This window comes from Melopsittacus undulatus, chromosome Z (assembly GCF_012275295.1).
Source record: "Melopsittacus undulatus isolate bMelUnd1 chromosome Z, bMelUnd1.mat.Z, whole genome shotgun sequence".
Classification (NCBI taxonomy): domain Eukaryota; kingdom Metazoa; phylum Chordata; class Aves; order Psittaciformes; family Psittaculidae; genus Melopsittacus; species Melopsittacus undulatus.
This window is the reverse complement of record NC_047557.1, coordinates 21,441,632-21,462,601: the sequence shown is the minus strand read 5'-3', so window position 1 is coordinate 21,462,601 and position 20,970 is coordinate 21,441,632. Positions and strand designations below refer to the sequence as shown.

The 20,970-nt window shown below is 41.3% G+C and overlaps 1 protein-coding gene across 3 annotated transcripts in view; it reads right to left on the bottom strand.

Annotated features, from left to right (window-relative positions):
• KIF2A (kinesin family member 2A) overlaps window positions 1-19,837 on the bottom strand; it is a 64,940-nt gene extending 45,103 nt beyond the window's left edge. For all 3 annotated transcript variants that reach the window (XM_005151923.3, XM_005151924.3, XM_005151925.3), the window contains exon 1: window positions 19,568-19,837. In XM_005151923.3, the coding sequence (XP_005151980.1) occupies window positions 19,568-19,631 (64 nt within the window). In that variant the 5' untranslated portion in view covers window positions 19,632-19,837. The remainder of the gene's footprint in view (window positions 1-19,567) is intronic.
• Window positions 19,838-20,970: the final 1,133 nt, after the last annotated feature.

Here is a 20,970-nt window from a genome sequence, read left to right as displayed (position 1 = left end):
AACACATTCTATACAATGGTAATAAGCTATAGTATGTTACCAAATCTTATAAATTTTGAAAAAAAGCGCTATTCACAGCTGTGTGACACTGTATTAGTCATGCAGCCATCACGTAAGTCCTATTACCTTCTCTTGAGCTCTATTACTTTTGACATAGAATGAATAACAGTAATAATTTAAAAAGGCTTTATCTTGCCCTAACAAGGGAAAAGAGATCAAAGCAGGCTGATGAATGAACAGAAAATACTGAATTCTCTCACAAATACAGTAAGCCAGCATGCTGTAACAAAAGAATCACAATAAATCTTCCATCTCGGTGCCAGATTTCATCCATTCCCTGGCCAAGAAAATCAGAACCGAATAAAAAAGAAATTAAAAAATAAAAAGAAGAAAAACACTAAAAAAAAGTTATGCCCATCTTTCAAATATTCTCAAAATGTTCTCAGCTTAAATAGAAAATGTATACTATAATGTTTAAACTGGCAATCTACCCATACAATTTTTTCCTAAAAAATCTTTTGTGTTACTAAAAGTTACATGTTATTGATGTGCCAGAAAGCACATTTACATCTTTACAATTGCCTCTTGCTTTCTGCAAACAGTATTTCCATTATATTTTTTCTAGTACACAGCTGAATACAGCAGCTGGGAAATTCAGGAATGCCAGCAACCAATTAGGCTGGCATAAACCTCGTCTAGCATATAAAACAAGACCAAGCTGCAAACACTACAGCATAAGAGCCAAATCAGTGTGCATAGAATGGTTGAAGGTAACATCCCTGATTTCTGGTGCATTTTCTAGAGTCAGTATCAAAATATGAAATGTAAACATGCCTCTGCAAACACAAACATGCATTAGGACAAAAAGGAACAAGTGGTTCAGAAAGACTATCTTCACGCACACATCAAAAGCAAAAGAAGAAAGTAGAGTTATAATGCTCATATGGTGACTCTTCACTTGGCATTTCTTTAATTTCAAGTGCCTTTCCTCACACACTTAGAATTCGCATCACAGGCAAACCTTTTCTGGGAAGTCATTCCATTGCTATACGGTTCAAAACTAAGGGAGAAGTTATTTGAAAAGGCTATTACTTGTGACAATATATTCTGTCATACAGTGCATGGCATCTGGCTTATCTGACCAGAGAATGCAGAAAATATTTCTGCAAATACAGCAATACAATCCTAAAGTATGTGAATCCAATACTTTACAATTACCTAAAATACATATAAGTTACAAAATTCTTCTCCTAATCAATACAAGTGAAGAACATCAATTCTCCATTCCCTCCCTTCCTAGTCATCTGATGAACATGTGATGAACAGAAGCAAGCAAGCATAAAAATCTGCAGAAGTATCAGATAAGTCTCCTCTATTGTAAAAGTTCTTAGGGTAGCTATTCGTGCAGAAAAAGGTTCAGGAAGTACCAGCAAAAGCAAATAACCAGGACTAAATCAAACATTTTAACTAACCCTCAACAAAAGCAGCACTGCCAACAGAATGCAAATACCAAGCTGTACTTAGATGCCTATCCCTAAGCAAACTGAACAGTTTCTACCTGCAAAATTTCTCCAAACCACCAAAATTTTGAAGCAGTGATCAATGAAAGTACTAAAACCATGGTCCTTTCATTTTCTTCATACTTTTCAAAAACCTATGTTAACACTATTAAATGTTGGTTGATGTTTCCTAAGTTACAGCCCGGGAAACAGCTAATACGTAACTCAAACCCCTTTGCACTCTCCCAGATGACTCAAGAAATAAGGCTGGAAAAAGACCACAGGCTTCCCCAGTCTTTCTCATAAAATTTCACATGCTCCTCACCCCCACAAAGCCACTGTACTCACAGATCTCATGCAAGAGTTTTGTGAAGTTTTAGAAATACGTTTGAGTTGTATTAGTTAAGAATCTACACATAGGTTCTGGATCAGGCCATGGACAAGAAAGGCTCATAATTTCTACTATGACCCACTCCCCCAAAAACAGTAGGTGTCTGCCAGGCAGCATTATTGCTATGACTCTACTACAGTTGTTTAAGTCTTGTCAGGTCAATGCCAAGCAATCATTTTTAGCAGGACCAGGCTATGGCTATGTTAACAGACCCAGTAAAGGAAACTCACAGCTTTATGTTGTATATTTGCCACATCTTTAGGAGCACAAATGCGTTATATTAGTTCAGGCAGTGGGCCACTAGCAGAGCACTTAGCTTTCTAAGTGTACCAACACTAGACGTTTGATAGATGAATGCAAAGATATGCTAGAGCTTGACATCCACTAAGGAGTCCTGCTGAGGACGACCACTGCAACAGAAGCTGTCCAGTCCCTTAAAGGATTGCAACAGGTATTTGTGGAATAGCCAAGATTTTCCTAATCACATTAATGAGAGACTCATCTCACATCTAGAGACTCCTGGACAGGATTGACCTTCACCTGCCATCTGAAATTCAGAAAGCAGAATGGCAAGAAATAAAATTTTCTTCACTCTTTTGAACATAATATAAACCCCAACTTGCATATAAAATATGCATGTGTGTATATATATGTGTATACATGATTAAGAGGAAAATGAGGCTGCAAATCCAGAAGCAGCATTTACAGGAGCTACGATGGTCCAGAACACAGTCTCCTGTGCTCTGGGCTCCAATTCTGATGGAAACTGATGGAAATTCTGTTGGAAACTCTGATGGAAAGGTTTTCCTCCTGTTCCAGAGCTCAGTGGGGTGAGGAATAATCCTCTATTCACCCAACAATGCCTGTAACCAGACTTGCAAGGAGAAAGATAATTCGAGGCTTAGTGTCTCCACTAATGTCAGCTTGCAGTGATGTCCCTGTGCAAGCAATCAGCTCTTGTCGTGGTCTTCCCTGCACTACATAGACAGTCCTGCTGCTAATCCCCCAAGGAAAAAACACCAGTTACTAGTGACAGATGCTTGGCTCCACAACAGAAAACAAGCTTGTGGATAAATGAAACTTTGAAACAAAACATCAAACAAGTAGCCTATTTAGTTTGTATCTACCACAGTTACACTCCAGATTTGTTTTACTTAATCATATAGATTTTGGTTTTGCCAGCCTTCCTTGCTGTCTTTTCTGCTACCTTAGTTACAGCGTTATCCTAAGCAGTACCTGACTTATCCCTAAAGCAAGTTCTTAACTATGTATAAAAAATATAAAGATGCATTTTAATATTAATTTTTGTTAATGATCCCCAGCTACTCACTTTCATTCTCTAAATTATTACAGCAATACCCAAGTCCTTCAAATTACAAGCATGTTACAACCACAGTCTACGATCTTTGTAAACCTCTACAGTGTAACAGATACACATTTTGAGAACAGAAACTAGTATTCCCCAAATCAAGTTTCCCCTATCTGCCTGTGTATTTCAGCTTTGAATTAAGAATTAGCTTATTCTTGACCCCATCTAGAAAGCTAACAAACTCAGAAAAATCCCCATCTAGGATGTATCTGGTTTCTGTGCAAAACCTGATCAAACACACTGGTTTAGAAAAACAAAGTTCACAGATCTTACTGACAGTCCACTAATAAATGAGGAAGGGAAAAACCCCAACACACACAGACATACACAAAGAGCACATTTAATGTCCCTCATCCAGCAAACAGGACACACAAGTGATTTTTTCCATTCCCTTTGCATTCAACACCAACAAGCCCATCCACTCTAAACCACCAAACTGTGCTTTGCCATGCTCAGTCTAGCTGAACTTGTTAGATGTCCATACTCTGCACCTTCCCTAAAGCACCTACCTAGAGCTAAATTCCAGCATTGCTGCCACAACTTTTGTTTCTCTAGTAACTGTCAAATCTCCAAGCTCTTCACATTGTGATTCATTGGGGTTTTCAGCTGACCTTTTATTTTGCAAACCAATATGTAAAATTTCCCTTTATGTTCAAAACAAGTTTTCTGTGGTTTCCCCAGTTAAATGAATATTTTGGTTTTTTATTTCCCTTGAAGGCAAGTCCAGTTTCTTTTTGGGGGTGGGGAGATAATACTCTTTTAAAGCACATTTCAAAGTGCATTATTTTACATTAATGAGTTCCTCCCAAAACACTGTCCCTTTATTTGGTTTCAGAAGCTTCAATTGCCAGTGAAATCAATGACAGCCATCGGATCTGTCACAAGTCTTTTAAGGCAGGAAAGATGGTCTGTAGTGCTGGACTGCTCCATGTTAGAGTCAGTTCTGATTGCATCACTGTTGCACTTGCCTGGTTTCATCAAAGATGCTTCTTCATTAACATGGCAATCAAAAGGGAGTAGGATGCCACCCATGGTGATGGGCATATAGCCGCCACAGAAGTGGTAATATATAGTGTTATATATCAGTTAACATCCTAGTAAGTAATTCATTGGCTATTCTCACCCAAAATGAAATCACCCTGGGGTACACAGTGGACTTTGCCATCTTCCCGCATTACCCACTGAGTAAATCCGGGTTCCTGAGCAAAAGCTATCCCACAAGTGGCTTTACCTTTGCCCGAAGCAGGAATAACCCAGACTGTCTTCCCCAGCAAATTCTTTATGTGCACCACAGGAACTTTGTCCCCTTCTACAGTATGTAAAAGTTCTGACTGGGCTGAGCCAGCCCTGTTGGCAGATCCTCTGGTGTTGACCAACCACGTGGCCTTTGGTAAATGTGTATCCCAATGTTTGAAAGTCCCACCACCCACTGCTCTCAGTGTAGTTTTTAGCAGCTCATTGTACTGTTCAATTTTCCCAGAGGCTGGTGCATGGTAGGGGATGTGATATACCCACTCAATGCCATGTTCTTCGGCCCAAGTGCCTATAGGGTTGTTCCAGAAATGAGTTCCATTGTCTGACTCAGTTCTCTCTGGGGTGCCATGTTGTCACAAATCTGTTTCTCAAGCCTCAGGACAGTGTTCCGGGCAGTGGCGTGGGGCACAGCATATGTCTCCACCCATCTGGTGGTTGCTTCCACCATGCTAAGCACATAGCGCTTGCCCTGGCGGGTTGGTGGAAGTGTGATATAGTCAATCTGCCAGGCCTCTTTATATTTGTACTTCAGCCATCATTCTCCATATCAGACAGGCCTTAATCTCCGGCTTGCTTCACGTTTCATGTTCACGGACAACCTGGGCAGTAGTGTCCATTGTCAAGTCCACCCCTCAATCACAAGTAAATCTGTATGTTGCATCTCTGCCTTGATAGCCTGAGGTGTCATGGGCCCACTCAGCTAAAAATAATTCACCCTTATGTTGCCATTCTAAATCCATCTGAGCCACTTCAATCTTAGCAGCTTTATCAACCTGTTGGTTGTTCTGGTGTTCTTCAGTAGCCTCATTCTTGGGGCACATAAGCATCTAAAAAGATGTACCTTCACCACCAGGTTCTGCACTGGAGCAGTGATATCTTACTCCAATGCAGCAGGACAGATGGGTTTACCTCTGTGCTGCAAGTTACTCTGCTTCCAGGAGTGAATAACTAATGAATGGGAAAATCAAGCCAGCTAGTCCCAAAACTGATCTCAGAAGGCATACTATTAGGTTGAAATTATTAGGTACACTGTCAAATTCATTATCATTCTTGTATTAAACTTGATCTGAATATTTTTTCATACTCTATGAAATATTTTACTGAAATTCAGAGAAACTTCATAATAGACCGATACAAGTAATGCTGCACAAAGGCTCTCCCATACTGACAAGAAAGCAGGATTAAGCTCAGGTCAGGTCACCCTACACTCAGCCCCAGGATTCAGCACTGCATTTACCTGTTCCACCTCTAAGACAGCAATAAATAGAAAGAAGCACTTTGGCATCTGTCCTCCATTATTTGCTACTACTTTTAATTGAGGCACTACACATTTCTACAATGTTTCAATTAGATTTATAATTTTTCCCTCTTCTTTTAGTGCAAAATCAAGTAGGTTGAGCTGTTATCACTCCAAAAATTGATGTCTATGTTATGGCAAATTGCACCATGACCTGGTTTTCTTGTTGGGGTACCACTACATTCATTCTTTTTCTGATAGGGTGTGGAGGCAACTCTTGGAAGGCCCTTTCACTTTCTGTCGAGTTAAATTATGTCATACTCCTACTGAAACATGGCATAAACCATGACCAACCTTGTGTCCTGGGTTCAGCAGTAGCAGTCATGTTTTCTCCTTCTTGGTGGCTGGTGCAGTGCTGTGTTTTGACTTCTGGGCTGGGAACAGTTGCTTGGTTTTGTTCAAGGCCTTTTCTGAGCATGTGCTCTGCCGGGGGAGGAGGGGAGGCCGGGAGGAAGGAGAGACAGGACACCTGATCCAGGCTAGCCAATGAGGTGTTCCATACCAAAGCACGTCATGCCCAGGAGGTAACTGGGAGAGAGGGAAGGGGTAGAGTGCTGGGGGGAAATGGAGGAGGTAGCACGCAGTGCTCGGTCAGGCAGGGTGGAGTGAGTTATGGGTCGGTGGCTGGTAAGGTGTTGTATTCTCTTCGCTTGTTGTTTGCTTTATCATTATTATCTGTAGTAGTAGTAGCAGTAGTGATTTGTGTTGTGCCTTAGCAATTAAACTGTTCTTATCTCAATCCGTGGGGGCCGCATTCTTTGAATTCTCCTTCCTAACTCTCCGGGAGTTGGGGGAGCAAGGGGTGAGTGAGTGAGCGAACTGTGCGGACTTGGTTTAAACCACGACACCTTGTCATTCTCAAGCAGCAGCCAATGCTAGGTAGCAATAAAAAAAAATAATAATAAAAAAAATCAAATCCTGAATATACTTCTGTGTCTTTTCTAGACGCACCATGGACAGAAACCCTAAGACAACTGGTACAGGTTGGTTCATGTCCACAACAGCCCTGAGACAGATCTTTCATGGCACATTGCTCACAACAACAGCACTTACTGCACAGCCCAGGTTCCTTACCTGCACCTACACTCGCGAGTAGCAGAGCTGCAGAGCAAAGCAAGTGGTGCTGGGGATCAGATTTTCACACCATACGTTTCAGAAGGGACTGGGGCGAGCCTAGTGTCACAGACTGAACACCCCTTGGAGTGCATCATGTACATATCTGGAGTGTACCCTCCAGCTAAATTTTAGCCAAAAAGAATTTAGTGTGCTCCAAGGCCATTTTCAAAGTGACCTAAAGCATAGCATGAGGAAGCAAGGGATGATCAGAAGATACATGTCCAAAGTTAATTTTCTGTTTCAATCAAAACCCTTCTAACAGATGCACTCCAAGCAGCATGCCTTCAGCCCTAAGATCTCTCAATTTTTTTATTGTTATTCACTCTAACCTACACAAAAGTGATAAAACGGCTTTGCAGCCTCCAACTACGGTGCTTTTAAGAACATGCACAGGAGCGTATGCGTACACCTAGGGACATGCACAAGCATATGGAAGCGTAATGCTTACTAAAACACAGAAGGACTGTCTGAGCAGTGAGAGACAAATGATGTAGTTCAGGTCTCCTAAGAAGACATCAAGGAAGTTTAGGTTTCCTATATAGAGGTAGATCATCTGGTTCACTCCAGATGGGAGCCTCAAAGTGAACTAGCGCACGTGCAACGAGAATGTTCATGGTACCAGGACACGAGAGTAAAACCAGATGCAAGATAAATTCACAGTCTGAACAATCTAGACCATGAAACACTGTAATCCTCTGCACAAGAAGATTACATGTAAACAAGTGCTAGGGGACTGGGGAAATGAAGCACTGTCTTCTTTTATGATACCGGCCTTTGAAAATATTAGCTAGAAACTTATACATCATCTTCCAGCCTGGTGTTCAGTCACACTCTGAATTATACTAGTTTTGGAGTCTGACCCTTGGGAAAGAGCATTTTGGGTAGTCAGATGCCATGACTTCAAAAGAGCTTCTCAAAATACAAGGGAGTACACAAAAAGGTGGCAAATGAGCTTCAACATAGACAAATGAAAGTTAATGCAGCCAGAGAAAAATACTCTGTATTATGGGCATACAATCCTGAAAATGGAACTATAAGTTACACCTCAAGTAAGAGATCCTTCACACAGTCCTCTTAAAATTTTGACTCAACATGCAGCTACAACAGAAAAAAAGCCTGTAGAACATAAAAGTAAGTGCCACTTTCAAACTATAAATAAAACTTTGCTACATGCACATCTCAAGTACTGTGGCACTGTTCTTCACACATCAAAAAAAGACATCGCGGAATTAGAGGAGTTAAGGAGAAAGACATCTAAGGCAACAAAGAGAATCTAGATACCAAGGTGAGTGAGACTACTAACATTTGAGGAAAGGACTGGGTAGATTTGATTGCACTTTACAACAAAGGACAAAACGAGTAGAAATCATTACTAAATTACTCCTAAATCATCACAAATCATTACTCCTAAATCACACATCAAAAAAAGACATCACGGAATTAGAGGAGGTAAGGAGAAAGACATCTAAGACAACAAAGAGAATCAAGATACCAAGGTAAGACTACTCACTTTTGAGGAAAAAACTGGGTAGATTTGATTGCACTTTACAACAATAAAGGACAAAATGAGTAGAAATCATTACTAAATTACCCCTGCAACACTGAGGGTGGGAGCACTCCTTTAAGGCACACTGGTTGCGGTAATGTAAAAGTAGTAATGTACTTCATGTAGCAAGCAGGGAACTTCCCAATTTTGTTTCCAAAGAGGCAGAGTGCTAAGTTGGGTCAGAAAGGTATTCAATAAATTCAGACAATAGGTCTACAAATGGCTATTTAATAGGACTAGGCAAATTTGTACTTCTAATATCCCAGACATAATTCTGGGGTGTTAGGGGAAGACAAAGGTTGCAGACAGTAACAAGGCTGACCTGCTTTCCCTATATATTCTCTCCTATTATTGTTGGGCTCCATGAAACATCACTTTGATCCACTGGGGTACTTCTTATGTAGTGGTAAGTGTAGTTTAAGGAAATGGAAGAACCTCCAAAAAAAGCAGAAACACTTCATAAGTGTTTTGTTGGTTTGTTTTTTTTTTTAAATACCCACATTCTCCAATAAAAGCCTTGTAAGGGGGAGGTGAGGAAGTTTTCATTTGCTTTTCTTAAACTTCTTCACATAACAATCTCCCTTTCAAATTTAAAAAAAAAAAAAAAAGCCTAAAACAAATCCAACAATAACCTACATGTTTCCAAAATTCCTGCAAGGTTTTCCAACACTGCTCCCTTTCATGGCCCATATAAACCCCCTTCAGTTCTTAGATTTAAGAAAGATGAGACAATTAGAGCAGCAAACTTCACTCAAATGAAAACAAGATATTAATGTATGCCATGATAGTATTATCTGTCCTCTATCACACTTTTACTGCTGCTGTATAAGTGAAGGTTTTCATTCAATTTCTGGTATGACACTCACATATTTCCTATTAGTTGACAACTTGTAAACATGTTCCAGGAATAGTTCAATGTCCTCTCATATATTTTTTAACTTCTTAAAACTGAATATAATTTGACATATTTTTGTACATTTAGTCAGCAGTTCCTTGGAGTCTTTAGGACAACTTCACAGGCAGCTTCCTTAAAATCTTTTAAAACTGCTTCTGAAAGTTCCTCTCCAGAATACTTGGCTATATGCTTTTGCAGATCAGTCTTCTGTGTTCAGTATAGATTTCAGTACAGCTATGGTATACAGAAGCAAAAACAGATTCAGTCGAGTGTTTCTTTCGAACAGCACTGGGGTTTAGTGGATGTTGAAATTTTTCTAGCAATAGGATTTAAGATTGTGGTGGATTCAAACAGTGTGGTAAATACCCTCTGCCAAAAGACTGAGATGACTTGGCCAGTCTGCTGCCTCCCTTCCCCCTTCCTCATTTTGTTTGTTGCCTGAATAAATGGCAGAGACCTTCTTTTCACGATTTTCTCTGCTCTCTGAAGCAGACAGTAGCTGCCTAACACAACAGTTTCCTGCACCACACAGAAAATTTCTACCAGCACTTTCCACAGTTGCTTCCAAACAGTAGCATTTGCTTTTCATAACCCACCCTGTCAAGCAGTGTTTTGTTGTTTGTTTGCTTTTTCCATGTCTCTTACTTACTATGTTATGTTATTAAGAATATGTACCATTACTCAATTTATTAGAGCTGCAAACTGTTGCTTCTGCTTATAAACCAGAAACCTTTACTCTCGAATGCTGTTTTTCCCTTATCTCAACAAGGTTCTAAAAGCTCAAACCAACAAGAAGATTAAGTAACATTTTAATTCTTCTGTTTGATGAAAGCTTATTATAACTTAAAAATCAGGTTGTGATTTATATTCACCTCATTCATCATGATCTGAATTCAACTACATGAAAACATAACCCAAAATTGAATCAAAAACTTGGAGCATTCCAAAATCCAGGCGTGTATGCGCTTTTCAAACTGAATTTGTTCCCGCTGCCTTCTTCCTAGAGCCAGAGATCTCATCACCACATCACTATGCATGTCTGCATCACTAGCAAATGCTTTTATAAATCTGTCTGAAATACACTCCAAACTCAGCATGTTGTTCAGCCACAAAGAGAAAGTAACAAATTTTAGTGACTATCAAATATGCACCACTGTGCAACAAAAATTCTAAAGCAAAACTGCAAGGGCATGAGTATGCAATACACCTTTCTTCTGATGAGAAAGTTTTAAGCAAAGCCCACCTCTGTCCATCCACACATTCAGTGCATTCATCCACTGAAGGCAGCTCTTCACATACTAGCTGTAAGTAACAGAAGAGACTTAAAATACTCATGCTTCCAACACCTGAGATTACACAAAACTGCCAGTGCCTCATAGTGGCCATGAGAAGCTCAAACTAGCACTTGACAAAGCTTCAGTGGTAACTTGAAAGACAGTAACATTCCCTTGCATGAAAAGCATGACCACCCATCAAAATGAAGCAACAGTAAAAGACATTTGCCTGTTACACTGAAGTCACTGGGATTGAACAAGTAGTTTTACAGTGTCAGTGTTGCAAAAGAGGCAAGGAACTCATCAAACTAACCCCTTTACAAGTCTGGGAAACTTATTAGCAGGTTATGCCTGATGCAAAAGCAAAATTAAGAAACTCTACTACCACATTCAAGTCTTTAAGGAGCAAAATTCTTCATTCTTCTTAAAAGTCAAATACAAGATCAGACTCACTGTTGCTAAACAAGACCCCATTCAAAACAAACAAAAAAAAATCAAGTGGCTTAATTACTAAATCTAACTGATAAATCACATTTTTAAATGTCATTTAAAGTTTTGGTTAGGCACACAGTTTTATAGCTTTATCTTCAAGAATCTCTACCTACAGCTCTTAACTAAGCAATTCTAAAACTAACCCAAGTTCCTAGCAACATAGAACAACTGAATTTAGACTGTAATAAATAGTAAAGAGTCTTCTAGGCATGTTCTGCTCATGTAAATGATTTAGTGCACTACACACATTTTATAACAGCTAACAAGCATAAGCCTGATAAATTCATTTTCTTTTCCAGGAAACGTAATTCTGTTTTTTTCACATAGCTTTATTACCTTTTGTCTAACAGATGTAAAATCCAGTTTTACATATTTAACAATGGCCAAATTCAAACACAGCAAAACTGACTGCACAGAACACTTTTAAACGGGGAAATGGCAATGCCATCTTTGCAACATCCTCCCAGAAAATGATGGCCTGTGGCTGCTCTATTTTCCAGGATTGATTACCAGGCACAGAGAAGAATGGCTCAAGACAAGAACATCTAGCCCCCTCCTCTACCTCCAATGGTAGCTCCACTTGAGAAAAGTATTTAACATGGTAGGTGTACTCTACCAACTTCCAGTGACTCAACCGTTTATGGATGACCTAAGCCACAACTGACCTGTTTACCACGTGTGCCTTCCAGGGACATGAACAAAACGTATTTCTAGAGTATCAAACACAGTCAGTACTGCCTCACAGCTAAGCACTCACTACAGAATTCAAAGCATTCCTTTACAGAGGTTAAAGATGTAAGAAAATCGTATCAGTCACCTGTCTTACTATATACTGGTAACACTATAGGAAACAATAGTGCTTTTTAATTCTTTGAGTGAAAACAATAGTACTCAAACAGCAATACAAAAAAAAGTGAAAGTTTTAAGGAAAGGAACGAGGACAGAAAAGGAACCAACAGCACATGTGTCTGCACACACACTATATGAACAAACCTAAGGATATAGCTAACAGTAGTTTCAGACAATCTACATCTGGATTACAATAGCTTTAGTTCCCTGCCTGCCCCTCCACCCCTTCCTCCCTCCCTCACTTCCCCACAGCACATTTAACTAAAAACTAACACAGATGCAGTGCACAGACAAGCAGCCCAGAGTCAAACGTCTCAAACAGCTGTGGAAGCACATCAACAGCCAAAATTAACTGTCACTAACTTAATTATGATGGGTGTCTAACAATCTTACGTGAGCATAAAAATATCTACGACAACCCAGGAAAATCTGATCCAAAGAATATAGCTAGCAACATTTGTTTTAGTGTCAATGTTCAGTATTAAGAGTAATTTAAATAAAACTCCAAATACCAAGTCACAATACAACCCCAAGTACCATATCACAATAAAACCTAGCAGTTTGGAACATACAACTGCAAGCAAGTTTTTAAAAAATTACATTAGAAAGAAGTGTAACTATTTCCTCCAAAAAATGCAAAAAGACTTCTGAAAAGATGCAAATAGTAAAACTGGAAAACATACATAAGCTTTCAAGCAAGCAAAAAGAATTGTTCATATACCTGAAAGCTTATTTGTGGTTTTGAAACAGATTAATAGATATAACAAGGAATGTACTATAGCTCCACAAAACTTTTCTACCCTACATCCAGAAATACACACTGAAAGCATCTACATTTCCAAGTAGTTCTAACTATGCTACAGAGGCATGGCTACAAAAAGCCCATGTCTTCCTAAACACTCTTCAGTTTTAAATTACAAACATCATCCTGCCTGATCATGTATTTTGTTTACTACACATCCTTACTACTGGATAAAGTCAAGACTGTTCCGTAGTCCTTACTGTGGACTTCCATAGTTTGCATTACATTAGAAATTTAACTTAACTTTGAACGGTTAATATAAACCTTTAACGTACCAAGAGTTATTTAATTCTTTTCCTCTATGGAGTAAACATACTGTGAACAACTATAATGAAGACCACATTTTAGTGTTCAGCATGGGCTGAACACAGCATTCTCTTCCTGATCTCAGATCCAGTCACATAGTACGGTGAGGAAGTCAAGTCAAGACAAAAAACAACATGGAAAAAAGCTTAAAAAAAACCCCAAACAACAACAAAAAACAACCCCAAACAAACAAACAAAAAAAAACACAAAATACCCATGCTTTATGATGCAAGCAATAAATGTTTACAAAGGAAGAACTCAAGAACAAAGCAATTAAGCACATTTAGTGCACTCTGTTACTTACTCCTCAAGCACAAAAACCATCACAGTGGCCATTCCACAGGTCAAACCAGTAAATATGCTACAGATTTTGTGCTCCAGGAAAGGATTTCACATAGTATATAATTCATATTCATTTCTTTACATTGTCCGAGAGTAAGTGAACATACTAAAAGACCTCAAAAGACTAATTTATCTTCTAGGGCAAGTAGAAAGAGATACTTATGCAATGACATTACTCTTAGGTCAGGCATGACCTCTTTCAAACAATTTATCTTCTCTTCCCACCTCAACAACATAGGAAGCTGTGTTTGGTGCCACAGTAGCACAAAGTCTTCATTTTCATAAAGATGTAAGAAGAAAAGACAAGTAAAACTGGGCCCAGACAACAGACCACTATAGAGACTGGGGGGAAACAACAATAACTTTACCTATCAAAGTATAGGCTCTCTTACATGATCAGAGAGGAAAAAGACATGCAATGCAAACTGTGTAATCCTAGTAGCCATACAGAGCAATGCTGTATTAGACACGCTTATGGAGCAAAGATGAGAAGAATGAAGATGTGGACTCAGCTCTTGTCATTCGAAGGCTATTTATGCAAAATACAGAAGGCCTACAAAAATATCTGAGAAGCTGTGAATTACAGTGAAAAATCCACTTACTGATTAACAAAAGCTGAACTCTTAAAGTGATTTTAAACAGAACAGAGGAACTCCGAACACATCTTCCTGGTCAACAGTTCTATAACAGCAATCCCCATAAATGCTGTATGAAACAATATGAGAGCCATAGATAAGTAAGCTAAAATTTTGGACCCACAAGCTCAACCAGCAAGAGCAAACATGAAACCCTGTGTGTGATCTGACCACAACAGAAGGACAAAGGCATGTTGTTTCTGTATGGCTTACATAAGGATTAGGTAATTTAGTCAAATGATCCAAATGTGGTAACAAGAAAATCTTAATCAAAGGGAACGAATAGGTGTATATTACCAAAGGAAGAGTAAAAGCACATTACCATTTAAATCTATCCTCAAGAGCTTGTAAAATAGTGTGACTACCAAAACCTGAAGACAATTTTTATAGCACTGCTATGCCTTCTATCCTGCTATAAAAATCATTGTTGCTATTGGGAGTTGCATGTAAAGATCAACACCATCATACAGGACTATCCAGCAGACCAGAAGATGCTACAGACTCTCAACTCTGAAAAATATCAATTTCGCAGAAGCTGGACTTTAAAGAAAAAAAGTATAGCCCTGACTGCTATAAAAATTTCAACTTAGTTGTATTCGAAGGTGAAAACAGTTACCATGATGTTCTGGAAAGCCTAAGGAGAGACAAGCTGCCAGTAGGTTTTTGGACTAGATGGATTATCTTTGACTGTGACCAGTTCCAGCTGCTTCACAGACAGAAAACTCATAAGTAGGCAGTTAAAAAAAAAAAAAAAAAAAACACAGCCATAGCAAGATTTATTCCTACCTTCCATCAGAGTTAGAGGTTAATTAAACTCCAGAAGAAGTGAAAATACCTTTTATGGTTCATGGTGTATTTTTTTAATTTTTAGTGTAAAACTGGATATTCCCACCTTAATATTCTGCTATGTTTCTAGTCTCCACCTCCCCTGTTAACAAACTCCTCACAATAACTATACCTAGTCTATTCACCTTTATCAGTTTAACATTTTCTTTCAAGCACTGACAGCTATCCTATTCTTGTGTTACCAAAAAAATGCACAAAAACTCATGATCTTTCTTTTTCAGATCATTTGATGGTTAATCCCTAAAAAATCAGCATTTTTCCTTTCCCAGAGGTTCAGATGAATCTTCAGTCACTCTTCCAATTACAAGAATGTCCTTCTCCTCATACCTGCTATATTATTTCTGACACCATGAGATCATAACTGCAGTCTTCCCACTTTCAAAATGAGTAAATATGCAATTAATTTCTGTCTTTATAAGTAGCATTTCAGATCTGCAAAGACAGGGAATAAGAACAGCCTGAGGATGAAATGGACAGAACACAACTGGACTGAAAAAGGAAAAAACTATCAGTGAAATAAAGTGCTGCAAGGAATAAGAGATTTATCCTATTTCAGAAGATTGAACTTATGCAGGGAAAAAAATGTCAGATATTCTTTGTCAAAGTAGTTATATACGTCTTTCTTATCATTAATGGGATAATGTACAAGAAGTGCAAATAAGTGTAAGTTCGCAGATAAAACGGTAGGCTATTATTATTTGTCACCAGACAAATGCCCATGTTTAGACCTCAACAAGAAGCATCATCTGGACAGGAACACTACAGCAAGTCTTGCAGATACCTTCTGGTTGCCTCTCCACTTCCCCAAGCTTCCATGTGCTAAGGCATGTGTTTCAAGACTGGAAACACAGTCCACTCTTGGGAATTCACAGCCTAAATGGAAGGAGGTCTTTCTGTTTCCGAGATGGATTACCAATGCATATTTCAAGCAACATGCATAAACTATATTGAAATAATTAGTAAATCTCAGTAGCAGAAATTATTATAAAAAGCCAACTAGCTGACCACTCAGTACACTCTTACATTACATAAACATAAGTAGTTATTCCAGTTATAACTGGAAATATTATCTGCAACTGTAGACAACATTTATACCAATGTTTACCCACTGAGAAAAAACAGCTACAAAGTAAGCAGCTTGGCAGCATCAGTCCTTGAAAATTTTGAGTTTTATCCAAACACTGTTCTTCATGTGTTTTTGGCTATGATTTCTAACAATGCCTTTTGTTTATACAACATCTATTTTCTATTCAGTCCTATAAGAAATCTCTCATGAAACACTTAAGCCTACTTAGAACTAGTCAAGATGTCAGAATATGTAACTTTTCTTTCCAGAACATTCTGGATTCATTCTCACATTTATTGTGTTTTGCATGTCTTTGCAATTTTATTGTAGTGAACAAGTATGACTTCTAACATTCATGCTTCACAAAACAAACAAAAAAAAACCCACAAAGAGAGAACCTTTCCTGTTAGGTTTTCTTTTTATATAAGCAAAACCAGAGTTATCTGGAATTAATAAACCTCTGCATTCAGAAAAAAGTTTAATGTAACTATGAATGTAGATGTAGATGTACAGAAAAAGGTTTAATGTAACTATGAATGTAGATGTGAAAAAAAATAATTTTTCAAATGAACCAAATAACAAAGCGAAATATTATTCTCCAGATTCAGCAAATAAGCAGGTAAATAAGAAGATCTAAAAGAATTACTACACATACCTCTCAAGATAATATTTAGTATAAAAAAAAGACTTTTTATAGACAAGAATGTATATATAGAAGAGAAAAAGCTCAGACCAACATACTGCTTTCTTCAAGTTTCTTCAACAGTTTTATTCTTGCTTTCAGCCAAGGGTAGCTGGTATAAAACACAGCCCCAGTTCTCTTCCCAGTCCTGGGTACAGCAGATCCAGATATCTCTCTGTTACTGAACCAGAATACCATACATGAAGACTTCCACTTCATCCTGGCCATGCATTTCCTACACACCAATACTGCTGGGGTCAGAGCTTCCCCTGTGAGCTTCTGGAATTCACTAATGATGTAGAACCCTACCACACACAGAAGTTTTCTCCTTTGTTTAGTGACTCAAGTAACCAATTACTGCATTAAATCATTGTCCTGGGTTCAGCAGTAGCAGTCATTTTTTCTCCTTCTTGGTAGCTGGTGCAGTGCTCTGTTTTGACTTTTGGGCTGGGAACGGTTGCTGATAGCAAGTATGTTTTGAGTTACTGCTCAAATGTTTGGTTTGTCCAAGACCTTTTCTGAGCTCATGCTCTGCCAGGGAGGAGGGGAGGCCGGGAGGAAAGAGAGACAGGACACCTGACCCAGGCTAGCCAAAGAAGTATTCCATACCGTAGCACTTCATACCCAGGAGGTAACGGAGAGTTACCCGGAAGAGCTGGAGAGCTCTGGGGGGATGGAGGAGGTATCAGTCAGTGCTCAGTCGGGCAGGGTGAGGTGAGTTATGGGCCTGTGGCTGGTGAGATGTTGTATTCTCTTCACTTGTTATTTGCTTTATCATTATTGTTTGTAGTAGTAGTAGCAGTAGTGATTTGTGTTATGCCTTAGCTATTAAACTGTGCTTATCTCAACCCGTGGGGGCTACATTCTTTGGATTCTCCTTCCTAACTCTCCAGGAGTTGGGGGAGCAAGGGGGGAAGTGAGTGAACAAGCCGTGCAGACTTGGTTTAAACCACAACAATCATACAAAAAAAAGATCATTGGGCACAGTGAGTGACAGAGAGGGTTTATAGAACAGCACAGCTGACAGAGTTGCAGGTAGGAAGACCCTCTTCCCTTGTTCAAAGCAGCTAGATCAATTTTGATTGCCTGTGTAACCACAGCTCAGGCTGGAAACCCACCTTGTGAAAGACAATGCAATCTATTGCCGGCTGTCCTTTGACATCTTAAAACTCTCCCTTCCACATACCCGGGTCAGTTTTTCCTATGGCTTAATGGGAAGAGAATGGCAAAGCTGTAGTAGCTTGAGCCAGAGCAGGCCACCTCCTCCTCCATTCCCAATCAAAATCAAGCAAACCTCACAGTAACCAGGACTAGTATGACATGGCAGTCTGGTTGCTCACATGAGAGCCAACACAAATGATTAAAACTCTACAGCTCAAGCAACTACTGTGAAGGCATGCCCCCAGTATAGTACTGATATGCTATGTATTTAATGTGCTGCATTGCATGTGTAAATGATACAGCAAAACTTGTAAACCACTAACAGTAATCAAAATAAGTCTTATTACATCCAAGAATTACTGTCCTCACTTCTCACATAAGTGAGCAGAACACTGCAGAGGCGGGGTAGGGGGGGAAGCAGCAAAGCATTCTCATGCCTTATTTTCTGAAGGCATAGAAACCAAACAGTAACATTTATTAGAAGTTCACACAGACCACAGAAAAACAGCTTTGCAAGTTGCTACAGTGAGGTTTTCTGAAACCCCAGGCAAAGATTTACAGAAGTTATGCAAATAGCAGCCAGACCTATCAGATTCTTCATGTGACACACAAGCCATCAAGCATAAATTGAGGGGTAAGATATAACAGTGTCCAGACAACACCGACCATTACTTTATTGTAGTGTTTAACTGAAGCGTAGGATACAAGACAGGCAAGCTGCACAAAGCTTGCCAGCAGCTTGTTTCCTGCCTAACGACAAAATCAAGCGAGCTAACTTCACTGCCTTTGACCTCCAGATCTTTCCTCCCATAGAAACATCTGCTTATCCTTTAGCATGTTCCCCAACCCTAAGGAAATTAAAAAAAAAAGAGAGAAAGAGAAAAAAAAAAAACCTCAACAAAACCACATATATCTTTCCAGAAAATCCCAGCAAAACCCCACCCTGGTTCAGCAGGCTTCACAGACCTCACAGAGGCCAAGAACAGATGACATATTCACACTCAAATGAAAGAGCTGAGGTCAGGGGTGACCTGCCATTGATTCATCCAGTGAACTTCCCATCTTAGCTCTCCCCTACCAGAGAAACGTGAAGGGCTGGCACCCCAGACCTGTCACACACGCCTCATTTATTCACGTGTGTTTCTAGACAGCACCACACATCCTCCCACTAGGAGATGCTGGGCAAGATGAGGAACACTGGGTCCCCTGCGGAGCAGCAACCACTCGGGGGCATAAATAGCAACCATTCATCATTACATTTTAATCACGACGAACACTTGAAATAACAACATCAACCCTTTTGTCCACGGATGGAAGTGCCCGAAGGCATCCTGCCCGCTGTGCGTGTTCCCAGAGCGCTGCCCGTATACGAGACAAGTTATTCCCCCGCGCTTAAGGCCCTTCCGCCCTCCATCACCTCATACCCCCTTCACGGCCCTCCCCACTCGCAGCCGACAGCTCCGCGGCCTCTCCCCCACCGCCCCTAGGCCCCGCTCCCCGCCATTGCCCCCCGCCCGCTCCCCTCCCCCGCCGCACCCCGCCCTGCCGCAGCCCCCAGCCCCCCCCCCGGCCCCGCCGCTCGCGCCCCGCGCAACCGCGCTGCGCCGCCAAGCGCGAGCGCTCCCCTGACAACCGCAGCGCGCGCCAGGCCCGGCCACTCCCCGGCCCCGCGCACACAATGGGCCCCTCTCGCGGCTCCCCCCCACCACCACCACCCCCCTACCCCTCCGCCCCGCAGCACTGACCATCGCTGCGCTTAATCTCCACGTAGATCCCTATCTGGATCTTGCCGAAGTTGGCCGCTGCCATCGCTTCATGGGGCAGCCGGGCGAGTCGGAGGCGCTACCGGCCAGGCGTGCACAGGACGGGAGGGAGGCAGGGAAGGAAGGAAGGAGGAAGGGAGGGAGAACGTGCACGATACCGGCACCGAGTGCGGCGGCTCTGACAGGGAGGCAGGAAAGCAGAGAAGGATGGACGGGGAGAGAGAAAAGGCGCCGGCCGGATATAAAAGGCGCTGGGAGCCGCTGCGCCTGCGCGCCTCGCGTCACGGCCCCTCCGCACGGGGGAGGGGGAGGCGGAGGCGGGGGTAGAGGCGCCGCCGTGGCCTTCGTCAGCCGCCCGCGCTCCTTTGCTGTTGTTTTACCTCCTCCTTCCGCCAGGGTTGGGAGGTGGGGGATGTTCCGTGGCCTCACCTACGGCCATGGGCAGCCCCGTCTCGCCCTTCCGCTCATTTCCCCCCCTCCCCGAGGGGCGCAGCTGCTGCCCGCCGCCGCCCATAGCGGCACCACGGCCGCTTTGGTACAAGATGGGAGCTTCCGCCGCCCCGGGGCCAGCGCCCTGCAGGAATCCCGCGCTTGTGGCCCCGCTGCCGCCAGAAGCCGCCCGTCCCAGCGGCAGGCCGCCTGTGGAGCCTCGACCTCTGGGACCTGTCCCCGAATTACAACTGCAACACGCGCCGGTTTGGCACCAGATGGTGGCTGAGCTGCTCTGAAGTTTTAATGTAATAGCTTTATCTACCTACAGGCTGCTTATACGGTTCCCGTGTGCCAAGTAGAACAGCCTAGAAGCATTCTCCATGCTCCCCAACCTGACAGCAGCTCTTGGGTCCGAGGAGGGCCACATAGCAGCCATCCATCTTGTCCTCGTGGTTGTCCCATACCTTTATGCAGCTTAAATGAAAAACCAAACAGACCTTATGTTCCTCATTTCTGTATAATGACCCCTGTACCTCAGGCAAGCCACTTCGTTAAACAGTATCCCTTGTGTTTGCCTTACAAAGGCAGATCCTGATGTGATGAAGCCAGCACCAGTTTAGAATGGGCCTTCCTACACAGCTTCCTGGTCACCTTGAGCAGCATCACAATAAATACCTCAAACACACAACAACTTCTTGCCCAGCAAAGCCAGTCTGATAAAAATAATCCTCTAGTCATCAAGAGATAATTCATAATGACACCTGACACTGAGACCCCCACCTTAAGCTTCACCCTCCCTGCAGCCTGTCATCCTCCTTGCCTGACATCTTCTCCCTGCTTCCACTGGTGTTCTTGCACTGAAATCAGTATGATACATGGCAAATCAGAGTCATGAAATTATGTCTTCCAATTCCTACATGCTTTATATGTACGTACACACATATTAGAGAGAA